At 36.9% G+C, this 15,189-nt stretch overlaps 1 protein-coding gene across 4 annotated transcripts in view; it reads right to left on the bottom strand.

Annotated features, from left to right (window-relative positions):
- Nucleotides 1-6,160: 6,160 nt before the first annotated feature.
- SLC44A5 (solute carrier family 44 member 5) overlaps nt 6,161-15,189 on the bottom strand; it is a 356,753-nt gene continuing 347,724 nt past the window's right edge. For 3 of the 4 annotated variants that reach the window (XM_082355240.1, XM_082355241.1, XM_082355238.1), the window contains one exon: nt 11,110-14,342. In XM_082355240.1, coding sequence (XP_082211366.1) covers nt 14,230-14,342 — 113 coding nt within the window. In that variant the 3' untranslated portion in view covers nt 11,110-14,229. Of the gene's footprint in view, nt 14,343-15,189 lie in introns of all 4 variants that reach the window. The other variant, XM_082355239.1, reaches the window with a different exon arrangement.

The following is a 15,189-nucleotide window of genomic DNA, read 5'->3' as shown; positions in this document are numbered from 1 at the left end:
TCCCTTTCATCACTTTAAAGATATTGTGCCACTCCCTTCTGACCTGCAGGGTTTCTGCTGAAAAATCAGCTGATAGCCTTTTGGGGATTCCCTTGTATGTTATTTGTTGCTTTTCTCTTGTTGCTTTTTTTTTTTTTAAACTTTGGGTTTATTTATTTATTTATTTATTTATTTATTTATGGCTGTGTTGGGTCTTCGTTTCTGTGCAAGGGCTTTCTCTAGTTGTGGCAAGTGGGGGCCACCCTTCATCGCGGTGTGCGGGCCTCTCATTATCGTGGCCTCTCTTGTTGCGGAGCACAGGCTCCAGATGCGCAAGCTCAGTAGTTGTGGCTCACGGGCCTAGTTACTCCGCGGCATGTGGGATCTTCCCAGACCAGGGCGTGAACCCGTGTCCCCTGCATTGGCAGGCAGATTCTCAACCACTGCGCCACCAGGGAAGCCCTTGTTGCTTTTAATATTTGTTCTTTGTCTTTAATTTTCGTCAATTTTGATTAATGTGTGTCTTGCAGTGTTCCTCCTTGGGTTTATCCTGTATGGGATTCTCTGCACTTCCTGGACTTTACTGAGTGTTTCCTTTCCTATGTTAGGGAACTTTTCATTTATTATTTCTTCAAATATTTTCTCAAGACCTTTCTCTCTCTCTTCTCCTTCTGGGACCCCTGTAATGTGAATATTGGTGTATTTAATATTGTCCCAGATGTTTCTGAGTCTGTCCTCATTTTTTTTCATTCTTTTTTCTTTATTCTGTTCCGCAGCAGTGATTTCCATCATTCTGTCTTCCAGCTCACTTATTCGTTCTTCTACCTCATCTTTCTGCTATTCATTCCTTCTAGTGTATTTTTCATTTCAGTTATTGTATTGTTCATCTCTGTTCATTAAACCTTCTTGCTCTTTGTTAAACAGTTCTTGTATCTTCTTGGTCTGTGCCTCCATTCTTTTTCTGAGCTCTTGCATCATCTTTACTATCATTATTCTGAATTCTTTTTCAGGCAGATTGCCTATCTCCATTTCAGTTAGTTGTTCTTCTGGGGTTTTATCTTGTTCCTTCGTCTGGAACATATTTCTCTACTGTCTCATTTTGTCTAACTTTTTGTGTTTGTGGGCTCATTTCCACAGGCTGCAGGATTGTAGTTCTTCTTGCTTCTGGTGCCTGCCCCCTGGTGGGTGAGGTCGGTCCAGACACTTGTGCAGGTTTCCTGGTGGGGGTGACTGGTGCTTGCCCACTGGGGGCTGGAACTGAATCTTGTCCCTCTGGTGGGCAGGGCCATGTCAAAGGGCATGTCTAGAGGTGGCTGTGGGCTCAGGACGACTTTAGGTGCCTGTCTGTTGATGGGTGGGGCTGTGTTCCCACCCTGTTGGTTGTTTGGCCTGAGGCATCCCAGCACTGGAGCCTGCAGGCTGTTGGTTTGGGCCAGGCCTTGGTGCCAAAATGGCAACCTCTGGGAGAGCTCACACTGTGGAATATTCCCTAAGGGCCTCTGCCATAAATGTCCTTGCCCATGCAGTGGTCCAAAGCTGACCCCTGCCTCCCCAAGAGACCCCTAAGACCTGCAGGTAGATCTTGCCCAGGCTCCTATGGAGTCACTGCTTTGCCCTGGGTTTCAGTGCCTGTGAAACCTTGGGTGTACCCTCCAAGAGTGGAGTCTCTGTTTCCCCCAGTCCTGTGCAGCTCCTGAACTCAAGCACTGCTAGCCTTCATAGTCAAATGCTCTGTGGGCTCCTCCTCCTGATGCCAGACCCCCAGGCTGGGGAGCCTGACGTGGGGCTCAGAACTTTCATTCCTGTGTGAGAACCTCTGTGATAGAATTATTTTCCAGTTTATGGGTCACCCACCCAGCAGGTATATGATTTGATTATATTGCAAAAGCATCCCTCCTACTGTTTCGTTGTGTCTTCTTCTTTGTGTTTGGATGTAGAATATCTTTTTAGTATATTCCAGTCTTTTTTTGTTGATGGTTGTTCAGCAGTTAGTTGTGATTTTGGTGTTTTCATGAGAGGAGGTGAGCTCAAGTCCTTCTACTCTGCCATTTTGTCTCCAATCCCCAGACAGTTTCTTTCAGGAAAATTTTATTGATACACAAATCTAACTGACACTTGAAAATGCATGCTCTTGTTATGGGTCATAGATGATTTCAGGCTCTGTGCAACAGAGTTCTCCAAATAAAAATCTTCGTTAGCCAATAGGAAGTAAATAATCCAGAAATAGAGGTCAGCTCAGTTCTTCCTCAGCTGAGCTGCAGGAAAAACAGCAAATACAGTACAATAGTGCTATAGTCTTTCTGATAGCTTTCCTATCTATACCAAATCTCCGGAAACTTTCAAAGATCCAGCAATTCCATTCCTGAGTATTTGTTTGTGGCCCAGGAGGGCTGCTCAGCTCCTACTTCTTGAATCCTCCTCCTCCTCCTCCCTCCCCCCTTTCTTTCTCCCTCAGCCTCTGCCAGGTACTCATGGTGCCAGCCAGGTCTGACCCAACCAGAAAGAGAACAGGGCAGGAGGGGGTGGCCTGTTCATAGTATTCTCTTATGATTTTTTTTTATCTGTGATATCAGTTGTCATTTCTCCTCTTTCAATTCTTATTTTGTTCATTTGGGTCCTCTCTCTTTTCTTCTTGGTGTGGCTGGCTAAAGGTTTTTCAATTGTTTTTTATCTTCTCAAAAAAACAGCTCTTGGTTTTATTGATCTTTTCTACTGTTTTTTAATATTCACTTTATTTATTTCCTCTCTGATCTTTATTATTTCCTTCCTTCTTCTAACTTTGGGCTTTGTTTATTCTTCTTTTTCTAATTCTTTTAGGTGGTAGGTTAAGTTGTTTGAGATTTTTCTTGTTTCTTGAGGAAGGACTGTATCACTATTAACTTCCCTCTTATGCTTTTCCTGCATTCCATAGATTTTGTATAGTTGTGTTTTCATATTCATTTGTCTCAAGATATTTTCTGATTTCTTTGATTATATTGGTGACCTGTTGGTTTTTTAGTGGCATGTTGTTTCATCTCCATATGTTTGTTCTTTTCCCGTTTTTCTTTCTATAGTTGATTTCTAGTTTCATACCATTGTGGTTAGAAAAAAACACTTTGATATAATTTCTATTCTCTTAAATTTGTTGAGACTTGTTTTGTGACCAAGCATGTGATCTAACCTGGAGAACATTCCATGTGCACTTTAAAATAATGTGTATTTTGTTATTTTTGGATGGAATGTCCTCTAGATATCTATTTTTTTCTTTTTCTTTTTTATTGAAGTACAGTTGATTTACAGTGCTGTGTTAGTTTCAGGTATATAGCAGAGTGACATATATATAGATAGATAGATAGATAGATAGATAGATAGATAGATAGATAGATAGATAGATAGATATAGATATAGATATAGATATATATACACACACACATATATTTATATTCTCTTTCAGATTCTTTTTCCTTATAGGTTATTAAAAATATTGAGTATAGTTCCCTGTGCTAGGTCCTTGTGGGTTATCTATTTTATATATAGTAGTGTGTATATGTTACTCCCAGACTCTAATTTATCCTTCCCCCCTTCCCCTTTGGTAACCATAAGTTTGTTTTCTATGTCTATGAGTCTATTTCTGTTTTGTAAATAAGTTCATTTGTATCATTTTTTTAGATTCCACATATAAGCAATATTACATTTGTCTTTCTCTGTCTGACTTATTCACTTAACATGATAATCTCTAGGCCCATCCATGTGGCTGCAAATGACATTATTTCATTTTTTTTTACAGCTGATTAATATTCTATTTTGTATATAAATATACCACATCTTCTTTATCCTTTCCTTTGTCAGTGGACATTTAGGTTGTTTCCATGTCTTGGCTATTATATATAGTACTGCAATGAACATTGGAGTTCAGGTATATCTTTTTGAATTATAGTTTTCTCCAGATATACGCCCAGGAGTGGAAACCCTGGATCATATGGCAGCTCCATTTTTAATTTTTGAGGGACCTCCATACTGTTCTCCATAATGTCTGTACCAATTTACATTCCCACCAACAGTATAGGAGGGCTCCTTTCCCCCCCACACCCTCTCCAGCATTTATTATTTGTAGACTTTTTGATGATGGCCATTCTGACCAGTGTGAGGTGATAGATGGTTCCTGTTTTTTAACCGATCAGCTACTCTATGTCTTTTAATTGGAGCATTTAGTCCATTGACATTTAAAGTAATTATTGATAGGTATGTACTTACTGCCATTTTATTACCAGTTTTCTGGTTGTTTTTGTAGTTCTTCTCTGTTCATTTTTTCTTTTAGTTCCTTCCCTTGTGGTTTGATGATTTTCTTTAGCAGTATCCTTGTGTTCCTTTCTTTCTAGGTTTTGTGTATCTATTGTAGGTTTTTTATTTGTGGTTACCACGGGGTTCATGTATATTGACTTATAACTATATCTACTCATTTTAAACTAGTAGTCATTTAAGTTCAGACACATTCTAAAATATCTACATTTTTTACTCCCCTCCCCCACATTTTGTGTTTTTGATATCATATTTTACATCTTCATGTTTATCCCTTCCATGTTTATTATAGTTGTATTTGCTTTTTAAATTTTTTGTCTTTTAATCTTCTTACTAGCTTATTTAAGTGGTTCATCAGCCTTTCTTATATATTTGCCTTTCCTTGTGGGATTTTTCCTTTCTTATAGATTTTTACTTCTTGTTGTAGCCTTTTCTTTTCCACTTAGAGAAGACCCTTTAACATTTCTTTTAGGGTAGGTTTAGTACTGATGAACACATTTAGTTTTGCTAGTCTGAGAAGTTCTTTGTCTACCTCCTTCAATGACAGTCTTGCTAGGTAGAGTATCCTAGGTTGCAAGTTTTTCCTTTTTATCACTTGGAATATATCATGCCACTCTGTTCTGGCCTGCAAAATTTATTCAGAAAAATCAGTTGATTGCCTTGTAGCGGTTCTCTTGTATATGACTCTGTTTTCTCTTGCTGCCTTCAGAATTCTCTATCTTTAATTTTTGCCATTTTAATTATGGTATATCTTGGTGTGCATCTGTTTGGGTTTATCTTGTTTCAGACCCTCTATGCTTCCTGTACCTGGATATCTGTTTCCTTTTTCAGGTTCAGGTTGTTTTCTGCCATAATTTAATCAAATACATTTTTTGAGCCCTTTTTCTCTCTCTTCTACTTCTAGGACCCCTATGTTGGTACACTTGATTTTGTCCTAGAAGTCCCTTAAACTATGCTCATTTTTTCTCCCTTTTGCTGTTCTGACTGGGTGATTTCCATTATTCTATCTTCCAGAATAGAAGAATTCTATCTTCTGGTACATTTTTTTGTATCACCTCATCTGCTGTTAATTCCTTTTAGTGTCTTTTTCATTTCAGTTATTATATTCTTCAGTTCTGACTGGTTCTTTTTTATATTTTCTAGTTCCTTGTTAAAAATTCTCACTGTGTTCATCTATTCTTCTCTCTAATTCAGTTAGCATTTTCATTAGTAATGCTTTGAGCTCTTTATCTGGTTAATTTTTTATTTCTGTTTTATTGCTTATTTTTTCTGGGTTTTCTTCTTGTTCTTTCGATTAAAACAAATTCCTCTGTCTCCTCATTTTGCTTAACTTCCTCTGTCTCTATGAAATTAGGTGAAACAGTTACCTATTGCAGTCTTGAAGGGGTGTCCTTGTGTGGGAATTTCCCTATACAGTCTGTGTGTGCTCAGTTGCTTTGGTGGGAGAGCAGGATCTGATGTGAGGATGAGTCATGTTTTCCCCCAGCGTGTGCTGGCATCTGTCATCTTGGTAGGAGGGAAGGCTGGAGATGGAGGGGCTCAGGCAAGATCCAGGTGTGAGTCAGGGCTTCTCCTCTGCTCAGTGATCAGCACCACCCTACTGAGGGTGGGGGTAGGTCCCACGTTGCTGGAGCAGAAGCCCTGAGGTTCAGGTCTGAGCTGGCTCCATTCCCTTTAAGTGTGTGCTTTCCCCACTCCCCACACTCGCATCCTTGCCCCAGCGGGGAGCAGTGCTGGAACAAGAGGGGCTGGCCCAGGCACTCACCGTGGGTCTGGGCACAAGCTATGTTGGCCTTAGCTACAGTCAGCAACCTAGACTGCTTCTGATGCTCTGCCTGTGTAAGCACCAGTGATGGCTGCCCTGCCCCACTCAGATGCTGCTCCAGGTCTGAGCCGCCTCTGTGCCTCACAGCTGAGATCTCACCTCAGCCACAACAGCCCTCACCCCAGGGGTGGAGCTGTGTCCACCCTGAAGCAAGCGGGGTTAGAGCTGGTGCTCAGCTCACACTGGGGCTTACACCAGCCTTGGGGGAAACTGGCCAGTGTCCCCTGCAGTTTCAGTCTGCCCTCTCTGCCCTGTTTTGGGAGTAAGCAAGCATGTGTGCGCTCTTCATGAGTAGAGTCCAGGCTTCCCACAGCCTTCCTGTTAGTCCCACTCACTGTCCTCCAGCCAGCTAAGGGGACTTGTCTTCCCAGTGTCAGACGCCAGGGCTTGGGTGCCCAGTATGTGGCTTTAACCACTTACTCCCCAGAGAGGATCTCTGCCCTGTAATCTCCCTCATCTTCTGAGTTCCCTCTCAGGGGCACAGGTCCTGATCTGATCTCTTCTCACCACTTCCTACCTGATACCGTGTAGATCTTTCTTACAGCCTTGGTTTTTCAGGATTCTTTCTGCCAGTTTACAATTAGTTTTCAGTGAGAATTGCTCCACATGTAGATGTATTTTTGATGTGTTCATGGTGGGGGAGGTGAGTTCTGTATCCTTCTATTCTGCCATCTTGATATCTTTGCTAGGCAAATGTTTTTTAATCCCTTCATCATAAATCATGTTGAGACATCATTCTTTTTTGTTTGTTTGGGCTAAATACATCTATGTGATTCGTTTTACTGTAACATAGTCTGCTTCAATGCTGTTTACCAGAAAACTGAAAAATATTTTTAATTACTGGCTTCAAATGTGTTTTCTTTTTTCAATAGATTTATGAATTGCATTCAGAAGGCACCCCGCTTTCTGTAACATTGCCCTCTTAGATCCTGTTAGAGATATATTTTTATATACCCTTAGCTTTTTCTGTTCTCTCCTTGAACACCAGTGCTTTTCCCAACATCTTACCTTCATTTTCTTCTTTCTGTGCACTGCGTACACATATGCAGCAGCACACATTCATTTGGCTGGAAGATTGTGGAAATTTCAAGATTACTCTAACAATGATCAAGTCCAGGCTCACTTTAATTTATATGCAAAATGAAAACATCTTTTCATTTGATAAGCTTCTCCCACCTTTGTTAACACACGATGCTCTTAGTACCGTGTAAAGGGCCAGAATATGAAGACGCCCGTGTTTTTGAGTCAGCGGTGGAAGGGCATTGTACTTTGTTCACAAGATTGTTTTATCCATTTGCTTAAATTGTTCTAAATCATACAGTAGAAAAAAGGACTGGAAAAAAAAGAGCCAAGGTGTTAAAAAAAATAGCTAGTGACTTCAAATAGTAAAATTGAATTGATTGCTTTTAAATGTGTCACATAACAGTCCTCATTCGTCCCAGCACAGAAGCCATTAGAGAAGATATTGCCAGATTCTATACTATTTTGGCTGTTTCATTTTAAGCAATTGGAAAGTCATAAATGTGGGAAAGAACAGTTCAGTTTGGCCTGATAAATTTTAAGAGGGTCTGTGACTGTGACATCATCCTGATGTCCAAGTCTTGCATAAAGTGGTACTCAGTTTTCATGAATAAATGAAGTTACATTTGTTTTAATGGGGGTTGGCTTTGTTTTCTGGGTCATGATTGATTCACTAGCAATGAAGCTAGGTCCTGAGAGAAATCGTCAATACCCATTTTAGCCCCAAGACTAGAAACATGGTATATGGAAAGTAATTTTGGAGAAGTAATTTATTCCTGCTATATTGGTAAGATATTTCTTTTCATCAATGATTTATTGTATTCTTATAATCATATAGCTATGTTTCTAAAATACAAACATTTGCAAACATCTAAGGATAATATTTGCAAGAAACTGGAAAAAATGTCAACACCATTTCATATCCATGGTCTGCAATAATGATTTTTGTTCAATTTTGTCCCCATATCTTATGCCAACAAAGACTGATTTATAAAGCATCCAGAACCAGATAATACTAAAGATAATTGCTATGCCTGGTTAGAGTTTAAGAGCAATTTCCTGAGGCACCACTTGTTAAAGTGAAAGAACATACATTGGAATGAGTGCTGGTCAACTATATAGTAAAAGAAAAATAAGGAATTGTTGCATACAGCCTGCTTTCCAATATTATTTTAAATAATAAATGCATTATGCCTGATGATTCCACAGAACCTTTAATAGTGTGATTTTACTGTGTGGATTCACAAACTCTTTTTAAAACTTTCTAGGCACATAGAAAAATCAAATCAGTCATAGTCCAATTTCAAACAATTTATTTACAAATATGATCAGTGCTTTATCATCTAAAAGTGGGACTTATTAAAATATAAAGGTTTGGATTTCTTCTGGAAACCAAATGATATTTTTATTTTAAATAAGAAAAGAACCAGTAGCTATATTAACAAACATCTTATTAGATATAGGACATTTTATTACATTTTATTTTTTTAATTAATTAATTAATTAATTTCTGGCTGCATTGGGTCTTTGTTGCTGTGCGCAGGCTTTTCTCTAGTTGCGGGGAGCGGGGGCTACTCTTCGTTGCGGTGTGCGGGCTTCTCACTGCGGTGGCTTCTCTTGCTGCAGAGCACGGGCTCTAGGCGCGCGGGCTTCAGTAATTGTGGCGCGCGGGCTCTAGAGCATAGGCTCGCTAGTTGTGGCGCACAGGCTTAGTTGCTCCGGGGCCTGTGGGATCTTCCCGGACCAGGGCTGGAACCTGTGTCTCCTGCACTGGCAGGCGGATTCTTAATCACTGCGCCACCAGGGAAGTCCCAATATAGGGCATTTTAAAACAACCTTGAAAACTGCAACATTTATGTTTTCATTTAAAGAAACCTATTAAATTTTAAAGAAAAATTAAGTTTGAAGATTTAACATATAATTCAATTTTAAAATAGACTCATAGATTTGTTAAGGAATATCTGAACCTAAGAAAATTTTTAGCCTGAGCTAAACCAGCGATAGGGACATTTAATCTTTCCTTAGAAACTATTGTTAATTTGTGTTCACATTTTTTATATTCTTCTGTAAACTTATCCCTGCCTTTAAAATGATGAGATTTGCTTCTTATGAATGTTGGCCAAACCAAATGTGGGACTGAGCAAACTTTTGGCAAATTAAAACAAAGACCAACTAACTAATTTAGGCTGTTGTTTGGGTTTTTTAAAAAATCCATTTCTTATCCATTTAGCTTTGACTTATTTACTTTGTATAAATTATCAGCTTCAGTTATTTGGTTTGGCAGTCAGTGCACAGCTAGAAAAAAAGTGGAAAACAAGTTTAAAGATAAATCTAGATTTTTTTTAAAAACCTAGACATTTGATACAGAGGAGATTTTGTCATGATGATAGATGGGTTTTTCTAGCTTAAAGAAATAAAAAAGCAAAGAGCTTTTTCTTATCTAAATCTTTATTAGAAGAAAAAACAAATAGATTTAAAACAATGAGTAACAACAAATTTCATTAAATATTAAACAGTTTAGTTATCAAAGATATTTAGACAATATGTTCCTAATATTTCTGCACAGCAGAAGTGTACTGATTATAGAGCTCAGACTGTCTTGTGCTCATATGAGTTCGTTTTTGGCATAAAAGAATATCCAAAGTCACAGTTAAATATGATAATAGATAAACTGCTAGTAACTTACTATAGATTCTCAAAGCTTTCACAAATTATCATTGTGTGATTGACATTCCCTTAGGGTGAATGTTTTATGGACTCTTTCTGTAACACTGAGTAACAAACGGAAATCATTTTCTTTAAAGTTAGTACTAATAAAATTATTTAAAATTGAATTAGAAATTATGTTCTTGTTCATATTAGCACAATAAAAAGTAACATGAGTAAACTGATTATTTCATATCAAAAGTTAGAAAATGGAAATAACATACATAGAACACTCATTGATGATAATAAACAATCATTTAAAATGGAGCTATTCAGTACATGACATCTGTGAGCACCCTTTCTGGGGTAAAGTTTCCCTTTGTAATTTCTTCAAGTTTCCCTTTCCAATCTGTGTAAAACACTGAGAAATGTAGTCTTATACCTATTGTATTTTCAAATATCTATCATAGAAAAGATTACATTTTAAACTCACTTTTAGTAAAAAAACAAACCCAACAAGTGTCCTTTCAGGTTTTTTTCTTGCGTGTAGTACACATTCATGAATGTCCACTAGGCGCAAGGGAAATTGTTTATGCTGCAAAATGTAGTCTATACAGTGAGGATATCAAACATACTGAAATGACAAATGGTTTTCAACCAGTGAGCTAAGAAAAAAACAAATGCAAGAAGACTTGTTTTAATCACTAAACATTGCAGGATTCTTTTTTTTTAACAATGTGTGTAAACTTGCCCACAAAAGCTGGGTAATATTAAACAGCCAGTAAGGCACTTTGTCAGAGAGGACTAAGTCGTAAAGGCTGGATGATTGACAATTTGTTTAATAGGAAACAGTCTATACTTAGAGCAAAATCTGGAGTGTGGCGCTCCTTTTACCGATTTATTGTCAAACAGGAGTGGGGAAAACTTTAAAATCTTCTGTTTTACTTTGTTTACCAATTTTCCCTGCAGAAGTCTTTTAGTTGTCATTTTAAAAATATATTAGAAGCTACCAATTTAAATAACGTATCATTTTTCAATCTAATATTTAAAACAATATTAACATATTCACTAGCATTTTCAAAACATCCAAGCCATTCTATTTAAAAATGAATTACAAAACAAAACATCTTAGTATAAAAAATGTTCCGTGTTATTAACAATTCCCTTGCAACTTCTGATGGCTTCACGTATTACAGTATAAGCTTTGGTATAAAACATGCAAATAAAAGCCAACAAGGTGGTGAATACAGTGTTCCATACACAAAGCACTTATGAAACAAGTGTAGCACATACACAGCAGATGAGAGAAAGGTAACACCACTGCAGGATGACCAGAGTTTGCACTTCTACTGCTTCTTAGTTTGTGCATTTTGCTCGTTCAAAATCTTCAGCAGAGATTGACTCATGTAATAGGGTCTTTCAGCAGAACCATCGTTTCTTTCTAAATCTTCCACTAGGAGGAAGAATGGCACAGGGTAAATATCAAAGCAAAACTGTAAGAGAAGTAACATCGCCATCTGCTGCATACTTGCTTTACAGCAGTTCAAAATGTTATTCTAAAAAACAGCATAGTTTGGCATCAACATTATTGTAACATAATTATGAGAAAACAATCAGCCCTTGTTATTATGTCAATAAGATATTATCTCATTCTGTGTACCAGGTCTGATTCTGCCAATAGCACGTGCCTCTCAGCTGCATGATTAAGGAAATAAGTTTTATCTTCTTTTAGAGAGCAAATGTAACTACACAAAAAACAAAAGATGTATGAGGAATTTCTAAATTCACCTTCAAATTCCTAAAAAGTATGATGTATTCGACTTGCCTTCTAATTTACCATATTAGTTCAAAATTGCTTTTGTTTTCGAGCAACAATTTAGGTAGTACAGTTTTTTTTTTTTAAAGATTTGTAAATTTTCAGTATATTTCAAATCTTTGAACCCAAAATTTTGAGAAGTATTGCTCTGTTTTTTCAGTTATTACCTTAATTTCTTTATAAGAAAGTGGCTTTTAAATTTTTCTCAAAAACTCATTTTTCTCTCTATGTTTCAATTATACAAAGAAGTAATTAATGAAAAATATTTTTCTAACTAGAATTAAGCACATAATATAGTTAAAACTTCTATACTTAGAGATTTTTAAAGAATATTTATTAAGAATATTGAACCAAACGACATTCCTTTTCCTATGATTTTGCAACCAAGGGTTATATTCTTAAAATATACCCAAGTTTAGAATGTTTCTATCTCCGTATAGTTCAGTGAATACTTTTACTGTGGAGAATTTTCTGGTCTAATCAGCAGATTTAATGTTAAGCATTTAAAACATGGGCCCCCATCTAGTACCAAGAATCTAAAATACAGAAGTTATGATTGTTAGAATTCTCCAAATTAATCTCCTTTGTCTTTCTCAATTTTCTAACTCCTAGAACAGCCAGACTTATAAGGAAAAAATAGGCAACTGGTTTCACACATGTTGATTTATATTTTATTCAAGTGATTTTCCAACTTTTATGTGTATCAGAATCACTAGAGAACTTTATAATAATTCACAAGCTGCCCCACACCCAAATACTTATATCAGAATCTCTTGGGGTGGGGAGCACAGGTATCAATATTTATAACAATTTCTCAGAGTGATTCTGATACATACACAAAAAATTAAAAATTGTTTCATCATTATGAATTTTTCAACTACTCCTAAAAGGGGACTTATTCCTTATACTTTTTCAACACTTAAGTTAGTTAGAGGTAACCATTTTACTAGATTTTTGTTGTGAACGCTGTATTACTGAATAATAAAATAATAACTATCATCTAGAAAGATAGGTTATCACTGTTCTCTGAATTATACTTCAAGGAGCATGAGAGTGAAGAAGGTTTTGCCAAGGTATGAAGCCAAATGACACTTTTGAGTACAATAATCTCAAGAAAGTAAGCCAAGAGCAAGATGGTGGCCATAGAAGGACCAATATTTTGAAAATCTCCCCTATTCATTAGCTTCTTGCTATTAAGCTGCTATGAAGTCAGTCTAAATCTAGGTTCCCACACTTCAGGGTCATTAAATAAATTACTATTTATATTAATTTATAACAATAATACATTTCTGACTCTCTTTTTGGATACATGGATCATATTCAAATCAAAATGTTAGATCAACATGTTCCTTTCTGTCAAGACATAAATAATCCTTATACACAAACTTACTTAGTGTAAAAGCCAAAAGGATACTATTGATTCAATGCTCATTTTGGGGTACATTTTTACACTGTTTGCCATGTCATACGCACTTGCACACAGGAGGTGGATAGGCAAAGTACGTGAGTGTCTGATTCATGCTTTCCTACGCCAGAGCCCGGTTTGTTGCTCTGGCCAGCAAGGGTGGAGTATGAAAGTAACTCTCCTCCTAAACCCTTCAGGAAGAGATTTCCTAACCCACAGTATGCCTCTTGTAAAGGTACAAGATGAGGTACCTATGGAGGGCTAATATTTCCTTAGGGTAAAATCTGAAGTGTCTGTCTTTCTTATCTTTTCTCTTTCTTCACTGAAAGTTAAGCTAAAATTAAACTTTTTATAGAAAAAAGCCACATCATCTCTTTAATCTAGAAACTCATAACAGATATAATCACTCTTCTGAAACAGATCCATACCCATTTTCTATATGATGGGCATAGGAAAATAGGGATTTATCTCTATTATTTGGGTTACAGACAAATGGCATGAGTTATGTGGCCATCTCAGTTCTGCTCAGAATATTTTCATGGTGGCCAGAGGTTCATATTATTGGAAATGACATTCCAGAACTCAGATTCAACTTCACTATAAATATAATTTCACTAAAACAAAATGGCCTATGAAGGTTCCACAGTAATTTTTACCTAGTAATGCGGCCTGTGGAACCTGTATAACATTAACGTCTATACGTTTGTTATGGTCTCGAATCACTTACTGAAATATACTTCCTAGGGAACCATTAATACAAGTTTAATCACAGTTTAGAATGTTGTCCACTAGCTTGAACAGTATAAATATAACCATAGCACCATATTTACAAATTTAGTACCATATGCTGGTTAACTATAAATCAATCTTTTTATGGCTAATTGATTACACATTTATAGTGCTTTCAAAAATTTCCTGAATACCCTTTACAAATATACATTTATAAAAAGAAAGGCTATCAAAGTGCTGCAATGGGAAACAGCATGCCAAGTTATAAAAGTTTTGGAAACACTTTCAGCTATAGGCTTTAAAAAAATGTGTGACATTTACACCTTGCTCTTCAGCTGGGACCACTATAAAGTATCCTAGTTCACAGAGGCTACTGTCATCAATTGCCTGATACCTCAGATGGTACCAAGTTCTCGCTTTTTAGGAATAAGCACTGAAATTTCACATTACTTAAAAGCATCATTTTCAAATACAAGTGACCTAATTTACAAAACTTCTACTTAAAAATGAATGGCACTGTTTGGAGCTTTTCTACTCTTTCTGCTTCTGGGGAACTAGTTGCTTCTTGTTCAGAATTCCGTGCAGGGTAGGGGTTATGAAGTAGGGTTTTTCTGTAGATCCATCATTTCTTTCCAGATCTTCACCTGTATATGCAGCAGCCAAAGCAGGCAAAAGCAGCAACAGCAGCAGAACAATTATATGCATTTTTATAAATTGGAGAGTCGAACAGGGAAAAATCAGAGAAAGCAGTGTTAGAAAGTCAAATATAAGACAAATTAGTGCAGTTAAGTAGCTGATGCTGGTCAAAGTAAGAAGCTTCAACCTCTGCCAGGAAGCACTGAAACTTCCTAAATCCCACCCACTCCAAAGAGGTTTATTTTGATAGTTTAAAGGTTAATAAGATCTTTTATGTCCTTTCAAATGTGTTATCTTTAAATTCTAACGACTGTTCATTTCAGAAAGGTAAATTGCCACATCCTCTGAGATGAAGCTGAATAAAAAGTATGGTGTGATAAATGTAGAGAATAATTGAATTTCACAGTTCAAAGTCTCTTTTAATGGTCATTCACACCCTAATGTTACAGATGAAGAAACTGAGACCCAGGGATGTAAAATGATTCTCCTGAAATTGAAAGCTCTGGGGCAACAGGATGAGGTGAGGACCCAGTCTCTTGACACCTACTTCAGTTCTCATCCTACTTAACTAAACGGTGTCCTGTCCTAAATCCTTGTAGTTTACCTCAGGTTATATTCAAAAGCTAATACAGTGTTTGCTGACTTCTGTAATACATGAGTTTATATTCCTGCTTTGCTTAGGATAATAATAAAATGATGGGTATTCACTGAGCACACATCTGTTGGGTGGTTGGGGAAAAACATCAGAATGATGCTGAGAAGCAAGGAGAAGTTTGCATGGAATTAAATTTCCTGCAGATACGTATAATTCACAGCTGATAATATCTATCTCAATAAATATATAAATGCAACTTG

The sequence above is a fragment of the Balaenoptera borealis genome (genome assembly GCF_965194805.1).
Source record: "Balaenoptera borealis genome assembly, chromosome: 1".
In the NCBI taxonomy this organism is placed as follows: Eukaryota; Metazoa; Chordata; class Mammalia; order Artiodactyla; family Balaenopteridae; genus Balaenoptera; species Balaenoptera borealis.
This window is presented reverse-complemented; position numbering and strand designations above follow the sequence as displayed.